This window comes from Papilio polytes, unplaced genomic scaffold, assembly GCF_000836215.1.
Source record: "Papilio polytes unplaced genomic scaffold, Ppol_1.0 DF823868.1, whole genome shotgun sequence".
NCBI lineage: Eukaryota > Metazoa > Arthropoda > Insecta > Lepidoptera > Papilionidae > Papilio > Papilio polytes.
In genome coordinates this window covers 1662009-1677805 of record NW_013525336.1, presented here as the reverse complement: position 1 = coordinate 1677805, position 15797 = coordinate 1662009, and the positions used below count along the sequence as shown (strand labels likewise).

At 34.1% G+C, this 15797-nt stretch overlaps 1 protein-coding gene across 1 annotated transcript in view; it reads left to right on the top strand.

Moving 5' to 3' along the window:
• The first annotated feature begins 4161 nt into the window (after positions 1 to 4161).
• The window catches only part of LOC106103174 (CCAAT/enhancer-binding protein-like), a 19093-nt gene continuing 7457 nt past the window's right edge, over positions 4162 to 15797 (top strand). The window contains exon 1 of the mRNA XM_013282862.1: positions 4162 to 5117. Coding sequence (XP_013138316.1) covers positions 4197 to 5111 — 915 coding nt within the window. The 5' untranslated portion in view covers positions 4162 to 4196 and the 3' untranslated portion in view covers positions 5112 to 5117. The remainder of the gene's footprint in view (positions 5118 to 15797) is intronic.

Genomic DNA, 15797 nt, shown 5'->3' with positions numbered 1-15797 from the left:
CCAATACGACTTAGAGTCCTTCAAGAAGCGAGCCTATCATTTCCTCAAAGGCCGGCAACGCATCTGTGGTTCCTCTGGTGTTGCGGATGTCCATGGGCGTCGTTGACCACCTTTGTGTTCCCGTCGCTCCTTTGCCCTCTTCTCATATAAAAAAAAACTGAATAAAAAAATGATGCTAATAATCTCGTTGGATAAAAGAAAAGACAACAATATTTGGGCAATAAAACATGTTAAAAACGCGAAGTAAAGGTTTTTAAAATTCTTTTCAGTATACGGCCGTTAGTCAGCTTATCGTTACAGCCGTGTAGTATATATTACTAAATATACTCTAAGATGCTCCCTTAGTTTAGCATTTAAAAACTTTGAATAGTAGTAAGTCTTGTAAGTACTTGAGTGTATCAATTCGTCTCAGTCCTAAAGTTCTCATTTTATTTGAGACTAACTGGTGCTTCCGACTTCGTCCGCGTGTTATTAAAAATAATAAAAAGAAATATCCTATGTTACTCATCAATAACATAGCTTTTTATTGATGAAAGATTTTTTTGAAAGCGGCCAAGTAGTTTTTGAGTTATTTCAATATATACAAATATACAAATCTTTTCTTTTTATAATATTAGTATAGATTAACAATGGTGGTGACCACCATCAGTCGGTGGGTGGTGACCACACGAGTGCGATTGACCATCGTTTACCGTCGTCGCTGAGTGGGTTACCAGCGCGGTTGCGTCACCGGCCGCAACCACTTTCTGCTGTCGCTACCCTACTTACCAACTCATTGAGACAACGGCCCGACTATTATTGGCTGTTGAGGTTATAATAATATACGATTTCGGAATAAAATTAAATTATATAAATCTTACGTCTTACTCTTACTAATATTATAATATAATATTATGATATTAATAATGACCGTATGACCCGAGGGTCGGTGGGGCCATGGGTGGTGGTGGGCTAGCTCTATATAATATTATAAATGCGAAAGTTTAGATGGATGGATGGACGGATGGATGGATGGATGGATGTTTGTTAGCGTTTGTAGCCTAAACGGCTGAACGGATCTCCATGAAATTTGGCACAGGTTTAGAGCATAGTCTGGAAGGACACATAGGCTACTTTTTATCCCGGGATAAGTTACGGTTCCCGTGGGATTCATTGATTTAGCTTTTTAATGTTTACTCGATCATTCTGCAACGGTTCAACATATCTTATTGAAATTTTGCACAGATGTAAAACAAAGTTTGGAGTATACATGGGATAAGCTTCATCCCCGAGGTGTCCGGTTCCCGAGGGATACGTAGCTTTTTGTTATTTATATAGTTCGTATGTTTTCAAGTACCACGCGAACGAAGTCGCGAGCAACAGCTAGTATGTAATAAAATTGTTTTATTTTAGTTGTGTAACAAATTAAGTAACTTTTTTTTAAATAATTCTTTATTACCAGGTTTTTAATTTACCTTACCTCATAAATGCCTACTCCATTAAGAATAAAATATTGGTTTATGTAGAATTTTACTTATATTAAAAAATGCGAATGTTTAGGAGGATGGAAGTTTGTTAGAGTTTGCTGTCTTAACGGCTAAACGGATCTCAATTGAATTTATCATACATGTAGAGCATAGTCTGGAAAAACACAGAGACTATACTTTTTTAATTCCACGCGGACGGTGTCACGGGCGAAACATAGTATTTTACATTTTTTTTATGGTTCCTTGTATGTTTTTTCGGCACTAATATTAAAAACATACTTCAATAACACTGCTATAACTTGGTTTGCAACGGCACAATTCTTGTTTATATTTTCAACAGCCAATATTTTATAGCAGTAGTATATCGCTTGCGGTTGCGTCACAGTTTAGCCGCTCACCGCCCGGCTCCCCACTCCCCAAGGCACTAGGGCTCCACGTCTTAGATACAGATGACTTCTAACATTGATACTAGACGAGCTTTAAAGTAGGTTTACACTGTTTATGCACTTCTGTACTAATATAATAAAGCGTAAACACACCACTTTGTGACGTAGGATGTTGTTTTTTTACTGTAATTTTATATTGTACAACAGCAACTTTCTTGTCGCTAATATTGGGCTGCGTTATTTACATACCACAGTGGTAGAGCCCGCTTTAACATCTTCACACGAATGGGTCATTTCGCCCGATGTAATACCACGACCACACAGAAGACAGACGTGAAGTGGGAGCAATTCCGCGTTTCGTCTGATGAGTGTGGTGCCGGAAGCCCAACTGTATCCCTATTCTTTCCCACCTTTCTATTAGACTATGATGGGAAGGGAACGTGGATATGACGGTGGAGGAAATGCATAGGAAGGGAAAACATCCTCAATCGACAGAGGAGAAGACGCACATACTTTATGTGCGTCTTCTCCTCTGTCGATTAAGGGTAGGCAACTCATCCGCTATTGCGAAAGTCTTTGGGCAGCGGTCATTTGCTATGGCGGATTCAGGTGACCGCTTGCTCTTTTGACACCTTATGTTATAAAAAAAACCTAAATCGTGTTGCTTGTTAGTATTGATGTTTTGAGCACGTGGTGCAAGTTTGAAGCGACCTAGCAGTTATTACGCACCATTGAACATTCGTTTGTTCTGTGATATACGATATGTGTAGTATTTTCTAACAGGTTTTGTTGACCGTATTGCAATATCGCTGATAATTCTAAATTATTGATCGTATACATTATTATTTTATTAATAACAGAGTACCAAAACACAAACATATGGCAATCTTATTTCCTATACAGTAGTTTAGAAGAAAATCATAACGTAAAAACAATACTTAAGAAAGAGAAAGAACTTTTTCGGGAAGACTTTGATTCGTTCTGTTCATAAATATCGGAGGAATAATTCTAGACCACTTCCCCTTTCCTTCAGTTTCAAACAGGGAAGGGATAGGATGCGAATGTTGGGGTATGGGACGCACTGGTGGGAGATATCTGCTTTGTATGCACTATCCTCATTTGATTAAGGAAATGCATCAACAATTGTGGATGTGTATGGGCAATGGTCGCGTTTCTATTTTGGAGAATACCGATTGCTCGTTTGTCACTTTATATTATAACAATGTAACAGACTTATAAAGTTGAGACTATCCTTTAGTAAACATGCGTTACTATCTACGTCACAACATACGTGTAATATTTTATCTTCTATCTCTCTCTAATCGTGTGATTGCCCCATGGTCCTTTCATCAGTAAGGTGATTGCCCACGTACGGACATCAACGACACGTTTAGTTCGTAATCGAATCTATCTGATATCGATTATTTGTAACGCAACGGATAACGATTATAAATCGTGATGATAGTACTCTCTCGATGTCTAGATATCTTCTTATCAAGTTGTGTATGTTTTGAGAAATCGATTTTTATCGATTGTAATGTTTACGATTCGGTACGACTGGCACTATTAAATTGACAATTTTTATAAATAAACTAATGATTAAAAAACTAAATTGTTTACTATTTCGTTGATGTTATATTGGAATTAGATGCGTCAATATTTTTAGCGAAATTATCCCGAATTTAATTCGACGTAATATTTTTTGTATAACTTAATATAGCTGTTAATTTAGTTTGTATTTATATTAATAAATTACATTTTATTATAAAAAAAAAAAATAAATCATTTAAATCAGCACAAAAGTAAGACATAACATTTCTTAAAAAAATTAGAACTACGTAATCATTATGAAATTTTAGTTTTATGCATAATTTTATTAACTATGGAAGTCTTAGTTTGTGTATAAAAACTTTTTCAGAAATAAATGATTAAATACAATATAAAAATCTAGGAAAAAAAAGATTGTCCTTATTTATTTTTATAGATAAAAACGAAAAAAAAACAGAGATGCTTTAAAACAATATACTTAAGAAATCGAAATTAAATAATTTAAACTTCAGAGAAATCATAATTTATTTTGTACAAATTAGAATCAACAAATTAACTTCTCATAAACGTCTAATGAATGCAGCACGCTAATAGGTCATCGTATCGACATCATTAGGCTAACGCCACGCCGCGTCCGCCGGTGTGAGCGGGCCTTTACAATAATAAAAAAAAACTTTTACCGCGAACTTTCAGCGCGACTTCAGCGCTTCCTTCCGGCAACCTTGCTCGACGCGCGCGCAACATCAGTCAGCGTTCAAACTCCGACGCGTTCGCACGCGCCACGCGAGTGTCGTGCATGTGCATTGTGACGTCCACCCAGTGCGCAGTGGAGAACCGGGCCGGCGCCGCAGGGCCTGCGATCGGCCCGGGCGGCATGGAGTCCCCCCAGATGTACGACGCGGCGGCGGCACCGCCTCCGCCACCCCAACCAGACCTGAAGAAGGCCGCCGAAGACAAGAGAACACCTTTCCCGCCACCGGACCTCGACGAGCTCAATGGCCAGGAGATCAGCCTTGATTTACAGCACCTCATCGAGGACCAGTTCCGCGGTGAGGAGACCATGGCGCTCTTCCAGGAGATACTTCCTGGAGGCCGCTCACCCCAACAAAGACCCTTCGCAAGGACCACGCTCGCCTATATGCCGCAGCCGGTACACTCTGGCGCATCGTACGCGGCGCCCGTACAGTCTAACTCACATGAACAGGCGCCACCGATCAAAGAGGAACCTCCTGAACCTCATGACTTCAGGAGATCAGTGTCTTGTGCACAATATACAGGGCAGTATAACCCTCAGCCGCCGGTCGGCGTGGGTGGTCCTTACGGAGGTGGTTTCACACCGTTACCACCTTTGGGAGCGCCTCTGTTGCCTCCCCTGTTGAAGCACAAACCTGCACCACCTCGGCGATCATCAGGCAAAGTCATCGATAAGGGCACGGATGAGTACAGGAGAAGGCGAGAGCGAAATAACATAGCAGTGAGAAAATCCCGTGAAAAAGCTAAAGTGCGCTCCCGGGAAGTGGAGGAAAAGGTGAAAACGTTGTTGAGGGAAAAAGAGGCTTTGCTAAAGAGGCTGGAGGCGGTGTCCGGAGAGTTGAGCCTGCACAAACAGATGTACGTGCATCTGATTAATTTGAACCACCCGGAGATTACGGAGCTGTGTCGGTCCATGCTGCAACTGGGAGCCCCTCATGGGCCGGATCACTCGCTCTGACCATAGGTGAGTGTGTGCGTTGAATTGTCTGTGTGCGTGCGGTGTGCATGTGTGTGTGATGGAAAGTCGTAAATCACGTGTGCTCAAAGGGTTTTGTTTTTATGAGAGGTTATGCAATTTTTGTTTATTACTTATTCGTCGTGCTCTGGCTACGTTTTAAGTCAATCTGCAAGGTATAAAATATTGCTCGGTAACTTTTTAATTCTTGCTATTAAATAACTTCTTAAGTATTTTAATTATTAATATAAAGAAAGAATGGAATAATTGAAATAATTTAAAGTATGGACGAACTACGAAAAATACTTTTAATAAATTAAAATCAAGTTGATATAAATAATGTTTTATCATATAAATATTTTAAAATGACAATAAAAATGTATTAATAATCGTTTTACAAAATAACAATTAAATTTACTTTTAATTACCGATTTCAATTTTAAAAATCATTATCAATAATAAAATAAAACAAATCAACTATGTTAAATATCTCAATAATCTATGATGTCATAACAAAAGTGAATGAATATAATTGAAACTATGTTTTAAAAAAAAAAACAATTTCTAATACTCCGCTAATTTAAAAATACCAAAAATAACGTCCAATCTGTAAGGTGCAGTAATAAACACATAATTTTTCTATTCAATGTAATAATTACAATGTTTGCTAAAAAGAAATGAAGATCAGTAATTTCCTGAATAAAATAACATCAGCTAAAATGAACTAGGTCAGTGTTTGTCGTTTAACAAAACATAATTATATTTCCAATGATATTAATCCTTACATTTTAGGTAATCTAAATTATTAATTACTAGCTCTAGCTCGCGACTTCGTCCACATGGAGGTAAAGATAGTAATAATATAGCCTATGTCACTGACTGATAAAGTAGCTTTTTAAAGTCGAAAGATTTTTTTTAAATCTACCCAGTAGTTTTTAAGTTATTTCAAGACATACAAAAATCTGTATAATATTAGTATGACTAATGTTTTTATTTGGTGTAATATTCGAGAAATACATTGCTAACTTAGAGATACTTAAATCGTTAAAAATGTTGGGTTGATGGTTGAATGGTTCATGAAATGCGTTTCCGAACTACGTAACTTGAGTTTTACTCCATTGAAATTTAAAAAAAAATAGAACATTCTGGAAGAACAGATAGGTTTACGATTTTTTAAGTTCCGTGCGGAAATCGCGGGTATAACCTAGCAGGTTGCATTGCATAATACTAATATACTAAACAATCCACCCCGGATAATATAAACATGCGTGAAGTTACGTATATATTAAATATTTTTCTTCAACTCACGTGTAAGAAGTCACGTGCTAGAGTTGCTTTTAGAAACGGCTCCTGCACATAATGTCGTAACTCATTTTCTGATAAAAATGTTTTTTTTTACCGTTACGAAATTTAATAAGGAAGATTTTACTATCCAGAAATCGTCATTTGTATGTATTGTAAATCTTATATTTTAGTTATCTGATATTTTGGAAATAGAAACCCTTCTGTGTAATAAATTAATCTAAGATCAACTTCTGAAATATTGAAATTTTCGTCTTACGACTATTTACGTAGGAGCCAATTTTCTTCAACTATGAGCATATGGTAGTTATGTTTACTTTTGCTTTTGCATATAATTTATTGTTTAAACCACGTGCAAAGAAGTATAAACATTAAGTTACGTGTTCAAGATAACTTCAAGTTAACCTGAATGAAAGTCATTATGTAATTAAAGGCTTTTAACATCAATAGATGGGACATTACCAATCGTAAGTTTAAAAACTCTACCACTGGTAATATTTCGGTTGTTTAATTTGACAATATCGAAGATTAAGTGAATTTAAAGTATTTATGTCCGGTTTCCCAGCTAAATTTAGATATTCGTTAGTGTTATTGGTTCGATAACTCCAAGAAATGCGTTTCCGAACTACGTAATTTTAGTTTTACTCCATTGAAACTTAGGTAAATTTACCACTAATGAATCACTAGGTAACGATAAAGAAATGGAAATTTCAGAAACCCAGCATTAAAAAATACTTGTAATGTCCGCTCTATTATTCGTAGTATACTCTTTGATCGTTTTTTTTAACTATTTTAAATGTCCTATATTTGAATTTGCTTGCAGAAAGTAATCGCGTTATGTAATTATCGTATTAATTGCGTTTTAGGTGGATGGATAGAAGTTTGTTACTTATCAAAACGGTTCAACAAATCTCGATGAAATTTTACACAGATGTTATACAGAAGAACACTGCTACTAAGTTTTTTTTATTTTCACGCGTACACAGTGGGCAAAAACTAGTTCATGGTAAAGCCTGTAAAATTTATTATAATTATTTCACCTAAATAAGATATTTGGTGTAAATTAAAGCGATCTAGAATTAATAACGCTAAAACTAATAACTGCGTCCGCCTTTCTATTTTAATGGGAATTTTAAACAAATAAGCTCTTTATACCTTGTGATCATTTTTTTCTATGAGTGTTTTCTAAAGAATTTTTGCTAACTTTTGCTACATTTTATCGGTGAAAATAAAAGTATGAATTTATTAAAAAAAAAACGTAGAATTTTTAATAATCTTAATTTGTTATGTTTAAATAAAACTTTAACTGTAACACAGTTGTTTGTTGGTCACTGAAGGAGTCCAATTATCGTACACTAAGGATCCGTTTAAGTAACCCTTAAGCGGAGTATTCTTAGGTGTAGAAATAAGACCACCAAATTAACATTTTTAACCTATTTTTAATTCAATCTATTTTAATCTTTATTACTTTGAAATAAGCATCAAAACAAATAATTATGTTGATGCGATTGAAGTCACGTTGTCTTTTATTATGACTCAATTTTAAGTACGCAATTGTGAACTTTATTACATTACAATAAAGATGAATTATTAAAACAGTGAAAGCGACGCAGTAAATTATTAGGGCACACGTTAAATACGCAAGTGGGGTAGGTAGTTTAATAACGAATAATAAGACTTAAAAGTTATAGGAAAATAATACCTTATTTTATGTTTCAGGATAATTAGATCTATACAAATAATAAAATTGGTTTGTTTGTATATAATCTTACTAATATTATAAATGCGAAAGTTTAGATGGATGGATGTTTGTTAGAGTTTGTAGCCTAAACGGCTGAACAGATTTCGATGAAATTTGGCACAGACGTAGAGGATATCCTGGAAGAACACACAGGCTACTCACTTTTATTTGTTTACTTCTACGCGGACGGAGTCACGGGCGAAAGCTAGAATCGAAATAAGTAAATAAATATTTTGCAAACAAGATATATTTAAGTTACAAAAAGGTATTTTTTGTCTGTCTGTATTTTCGTAAATTTAAATCGAAGTTAGCTATTATATGCAGGAATAAATTAAGATTTTTATCCACGGGGTCGAAGTCACGAGCAACAGCCAGTCTATAATCAATTAGATTGACTTCGACAGACGATAACTGATTACTAAGGGTTATCTTAGTGTAGTTACCGATGAAAAAGCTAAGCTAAGCTGCTAACTTACCAAAGAACGTGTACATAAGTAAACTAGCTGTTTGCGTGCGACTTCATCCGCATGAAATTATTTTATTGTTTAATAGTTTTTTAAAAGCTTTATTTTATTGTTTACATTTGTCAAATTTTCAAATGCAAACGTAAAAATTCAAATGCACAAATCACAACGAAGACAAATGTCGGCAGCTTGTAGTTTAGTCCCTTTCCAACATTAGGGTTTTTATCCAAAATTTTTACCCCTAAGTTTAAGGGCGTGAAAATATATAACCTAAAGCGTGTCGTAAGTGTAGAGCTTTTTATTGAAGGGATTATTCAAAAATGTAGTGTGATTCCCATCATCAGTAGTGTGACATCCTAAGCCACGAAGTAGTGTGTTTACGCTTTATTATATTAGTATAATATAGATAGATAATTAAAATTATACAATGAACTTTGTTATATGTTAGGATGCGCTGTACCCTTGACCGTCTGTTGATAATGTATGTATGTACATATGTACATGATGATATTGTTACATACTCCATACGCTTATCATTTGAAGTACATAATTTCAGGCGCCATTTATACGTATTTTATGAATGAAACTCTACTAATACGCTTGTTCGTTTAAATTAGTTTACATTTTATGCATTCAATATAAATCTATTATATATGTACATGTAATAAAATTGGAGTGTCTGTTTGTAATGTCAAAAGAAAAATTCCAGATTTCTGGAAGATGATGTATTTGCGTTGATGATAACGAAAATCGTGTTTGATTTTTTTGTCTGTCTGTCTGTCTGTCCGCAAGTCGCGTTCGTTCCGTGTACGAAACGGCTGGGACGATTTCGACAGGACTTTTACTGAAGGGTAGCTGACATGACGGGCTATAGGCTACTTTTTTATCTTAATATTGCGTGGACAAAGTCACGGACTACAGCTAGTTTGAAATCAAACTGTGTGTTATATTTATAATCTTTGTTTAAAGGGTTAAAGGACGTTATGCATTAACATATCAAGCCATATGCAAAAAAAAACAAAAAAGAGAATCGTGAATTCGATATTCAAATTCGTTTGTGCAAAATGCTGCTTGACTTTCATTTTCGCTTGATAATTCGCTCTGCTAATATCATCTTTAAGTATACTGAATTAGTTCTAAATTCGCATATCAATGTGTAAAATTTTCGCCTCGCTTGCCCTACTTACCGGTTTCCGAGAGTCCAAGTTGTTGATTTTAACTATTTTACCATTGAGGTGTTGATAGAACAATGGTGAAATTTTATTATCAATCGTCCATTTTTTCTATTATTAATAAATAGCTAATTATTACTAATTTAATCACATTACTATTATTATATTGTAATTTATAAATGCGTATTTTAGGGAAATTATTAAATATAATTTTAATTAAATAATTGAATAGTATTTTAGCATTCAGTTTTTTTATGTTTTTTTAAATAGACAAGTTTTAAATTCGTACTGCCACAAAAAGGGTGAACGACATTAAAGCTTTTAAAAATAAATTATCGACCACTAAACCTACTTACAAAGGTTACATTTTAACGACACCAAGTGACAGTTGTCAAAGTAAACTTTTTAAATGCCTTTAGGTTTTTTTATCTACGTAAAAGGCAACCTTGAAAGCATCGTCTCCTAAGATAAAATGTTTGAAGAGAAAGTTTTAAGGAACAACGCGTTGAAAAGTGTAACGTAAATAAGTAAATAGTTTCGTCTTTGTATTTAAATTTGAACAAAAATCTTACATTGTCTCAGTTTACTAGGCTCTTATACTACGTTAGCTTAGGAGCTACACATATTGTAGAACAGGGACTTTTAAAAGGGCTTATTTTATTTATTAGCTATATCTAAAGATGTTAAACGATTGACAATTTATTAGTTAAAATTAAAATTAATACAATAATGAAAAACAGCCTTTGTTACTCAGATAACGTAGCTTTTTAATGGTGAAAGAATTTTTTAAATCGGCCCAGTAGTTTTTGTATTTTTTAATACGTACAAAAGTTAAAAAATACAAATCTTTACTTTTTATGTTAGTATTAGATATTTTCTTCTCTTTTAATAATACGGCGACAGAAGAAGGGATGAACAGAAGGGTGTTTTCTATACATATCCTGTTATATATATTTCCCCTTCCTCTATTATTAAAAAGGTTTAAAATAAATAGAATTATATATTTTTTAACTCGTGTTTGGAGATGAAATTGTCCTGCCTGGGTTATAGGCAGCCTATACAATCAATCTATACACGAATTTTTATGTATTAGGGACACAAAATCCGCAAGTCGATGAATCAGACCAAATCGTTTTGTGTAAGTGTGCGTTGCGTATACGCACGGCTGTGTGAGCAAGCCTCCAACACACTTTCACTTTTTTTCGTTAATATGCCTTTTGTGTTTTTGGACGGCATTATGCGGGACACCGGCATCATTGTCAAAATGTTTTATTGGTACTATTAGTAGGATTAGCTTGTACTGAATAATTTTGTTTTACGCGATTTTATTTGATTAACACTTTAATTATAGGTCGTAGGTAATATCTCTATTTACTATATTGAAATTGCTAAAATAATTAATTATTTAGTTAAAAGGATTATTCTAACAAGTTTTATTGTATAACCCTTGTATTGTAAGTCTTAGATTGTTGTAAAAACTTATTTTTAACTTAAACTATATCTTTCGCTTAACATACAAGCCGGGCTAAATTTCATTCACTAGCCTCGCTTATATTGTATGTCATAAATGTCATCATCATCAGCCGAACTAATAACTAAATAAGCATCTATTACGTGCAAAAGAAACTCATCTGACAAGTCGTATGGCCTGAGAAGCCGCGGAGTGTCGCAATCACTATGTGTGTCAGCAGATCGACATGTCTGTGACAATCGACTGTCGCTCACTTGACGAGTACCAATAAAATTGTTACATGTATATACGCTATTCTAATTTTTTTTTCATAATCTTGCCTTTACAGTTATTAAAAATTAGAGCAGTAAAATTTAATAAACGTTATTATTATTATTATAGCCAAATTCACGTAATAGCTCAAAATTTTAATAGCAAGTAAAATATTAGTACGTAATTACATTTAAGGAGTAAAAAGCTTTTATTACAATTATTTTAATTTGATAGCATTATTAATAATTAGTAAATAAATTATTATTAATCAATTTAAATGCGTCGAATTAAAATTACTAACTAATGTGTTACTAAAAACGAGTAAAAAGACCCAAATTCCTATTATTAAATTGATAAAAATATCAAATATGACAATAAAAATGATGTTATTAAAAATTAATAACCTATAGCGCATAATTGCATAACGCGGTCCTCAAAGGCGCAGGAGCAAGCGGGCGTGTTGGAAAGTTTTTGTAACGTCCGGGGAAATCGGTGCCGGGTCTTGTGTAATATCATATTAAGATAGGCTTCGAGACCTTTTTAACCTCCTTACAGCTTCATAAGACTTATACAGATTCTTGTAAAATCAAGAACTCGAGCATTATAAGACAATTTAGTAACATGCTAGTGCGAAACTGCCGATCGACGCTTGAGGAACGATGAGCGTAGTTCTTGGGACTTGAATACGCACTCTGAGTTAAATAGTAAGGGAGACCCTTAGAGAAAGCACACACCTTTGACTAAACTATCGCACAACTGTTGTGCGATTGTCGATTGTTTCGATTGTTTAGTTGCACAACTAAAAATCGAGTAGTGTGCCTCCATGTAAGCTCATAGGAATCAAAGCGCAAACAGCTATGAGACATTTTAGTCAAAGGCGCGCTCTTATATATTCTTGTTGGCCAATCAAATACAACTGATTTAGAGGAGAGAAATTTAGATTTAAGTGTTCGGAAATGATAGCACGTTGAACAAATGTTTCGTGATTATAGTAAATACAGTATAGGTTTGTAGAATACCATTCTAAGCGGTCGTGTCTTTAAGACGACCTCGGTATTACGCAAGTTGTGAGATGTACAGTCTCTCGACTCTGGGTAACATAAAACGATTCATTGACAGCCAATCCTAAATATTGATCTCGTCGGATGTTGACTTTTTTCGTGTGTCTAAATAAGTTATATTAGTTTGACAATTCGTGTCAATTCATGTGACAATTTAGTAGGGATGGGTTGTGTAAAATCGAGCATGAATCTTTTCGATATTCGATTTTTACTCTCATAGATGTTGGAATCGATAGATTCATAATTATACTTTAGGGATAGAAATAAAAAAAAAAACACGATATTTCATTAGTTTATTTAGAGGCAAATTGATGATATAACTATTATTTCCAAAATAACGAAATAAAATTTAAATAATGTTCGATTAACTTTATTTTTGAACGGATTTTCGATAGTTCATAGTTGTTCGGTACGCGCGTATGTTCCATCTCTACGATACCTGTCTATTAAGTACGGCAATTCCCTTCATACAAATTTATTTTGATACTTGATATGCGTCATTTATCAAACTAATCTAAATTATTTACTCACACTATAAAAGCTACAAAATTAAGCGATAGTCTTTTATTTATTGTTTTTAATAGTGTTTTGTTTAGTTCTTTTCATTGTGAACTTAGAGCGTACTTTTGATTAATCGATCGCACAACCGTTGTGCGATTGTCGATTGTTTCGCAGTCAATACTCTTTAGTTGCACAATTTAAAATCGAGTGTGTTCATAAGCTTATAGAATTCAATTCGCGACTAAACAGTTGTGCGATAGTTGCGTCAGTCACCTGGTTCTGCTCCCAATGCTCGAAGCTTGTACTCATTTGATAGTAAATTTAAACTAAATTGTGTGCTAATAAAATTAATATTCAACTTTAACGGCAGTTGGGCGATAAAATTACAGGAAGACTGATATAAAATATTTCTAGTAGTTATTACTAATTGTTTAACATTAATAGTCTTTATTGCAACGGAATAAAGACTAAATTTGCATTAAATGTCCAAAAAGGCATTATTGGGTTATTAATAATAGATTATAAGAATAATTTGTAAGTTATCCGTAATATTCGCGTGTAGGAGAGTAAAAAATAATAAAGAAAAAAATACAATAAAGTCAACTCAATAATAAATAATCTTACTAAAAATATAAATGCAAAAGTTTAGATGGATCGATCTTTACTACTGGATAACTCCAGAAAGGATCTAAATAAAATTGAACACAGATGTTGGACATCTGGAAGAGAACGTAGAGTATTTAATTATTTTCTTTTTAAATTTATTTTGTCTCCGTCTGGCTGGCTTTATATAAAAATAAAATAAATATATATTTTATATACATACTTATATACAATACTTATGTAATATAACATAAGTATTTAATTATTATAAGGAATACAATAAATAAACTTCTAAGTTACGAATAATCACTTAACAATATATAAATTACTGGTATCGTACAGAAAGAGGGAGTTATATTAAATCCCACGCCTACGTGTAAGAATACCATAAGCGTGGGTAGATTTGAACTTTAGTTATATTAATAGTACATCTATACATACCATAATCCGTGTCAAATCTTATCCGTTTTAAATATGTGCATAACAGACGCCATTTTGTGACGTCATCACATTCAAATAGTACCAAAAGGTCATCTCACACAGTTCATATGGGTTCGGAGTCTAAGTTTGGGGCGTCTAGGCGCTGGCGCACTACGGGTTGATTTAACACATATCTTGAAATTTCTTAACAGATATGTTTATATGCAGCTAGCAATACGTTCACCGTAAGAACATCGGGTAAAGTTCTCGACATCACATCGAATAAAGTCGCTTCCCGCTGTCAATGTCCCTACGTTTGCTTAGATCTTTAAAACTACACAACGAATTTTGAAACAGTATATTTTATAGATAGAGTGATTCAAGAGAAATGTTCTTGTGTATATAGTAGAGAAATACTGATTGTTTGAAATGTGATTAGCAAATAAAAATGCGAAGCTGAGGAGTTTGGTAGAATAAGTCGTTTGTTTATCCAAACATTTCTAAAATAGCAACTTTTTATTACAGTCTGTTAGATATTCTATAAGTATTTGCAATCACATACAATACATTAATAAAGTTGTCAAGAGACTAACTTAGTCATACTACTTAGTAAAGACTTTTCCAGTAGTGTCATTTGGCTGATGATTATGGGAATTTTTTAATTACGTAATTAGTAAAAGACGATGTCGTCATACTTTATCTGCCATTCAAATTAGGTTACTAAAATGTGCAAGAGTGTTATGAGACAAGGGCGTAATTGTAGTCGAAAAGCAAACATAATGCGGAGATGGAGACGCGGTAAGGAAAAGAAAAGAATATCGCCCAACGCATGCGCGCTTTAACGTCAAAAAAAACTGTTCTTGCTTGGGGGCGCTATGACATGAAACCATCTTACTCCTTATCTTACTCTCGTAGGGTCGGCGCAACAGATTTTTGTCCTACACATAACTGAATCATACGTCATCTCAGTCGTCACTTTTGATCATGTCACCTTTCAAACAATCCATCCATCTCTTTCTACGTCTACCTCTACCGGTGTACCCTTCCACACTCATAACTAACGTTCTCCTTGTAACACGCGATTCATGTGTGGACAGAAAACTTTTTACCTAGGAAGAAGTTCTAATATGGTTGAGTTTAAAAATATGGGTATAAATTTATTTTACTAAATGTATATTAAAGTAAACCCTCAGAGATCACGAAGTTTACGTGAAACAAAAACTTACCGCCTTATGAAAATTTTACGAACGGTGAAAATCGCTGGTTTAAATTTAATGTTATTGAAGTGCAAAATATTTCGACCAATGGGTGACCACTAGTTACTCTTATTACACTAAAAATGTAAACAGATTGCGTTGTGACCACGTCATGGGCCACGTGAAATTCCGCGTCCTGCCCAACGTGATTTCTTGATAAATCCGTAAGCTCTCTTTTCATTTCACTAGTAATTTCGATTGGTTAATAGTTTATAATAAAGGTCAAATGTATTTCGATACGCAATTTGACAAGCTTGTCGCCTGCGACTTTGTCTATACTAATAGTATAGAGGACAAATTTGATTGTCTGTATTGAATAGTCTTCGTAACTTATGAACCGATTACATTCTTAGACCTTTAGCTAGAAGCTTTATCATTGAGTAATATAGGCTATACAATTAACGGGATATCGATGGAAAGGTTATGGATATGACAGAAAGTTGTGA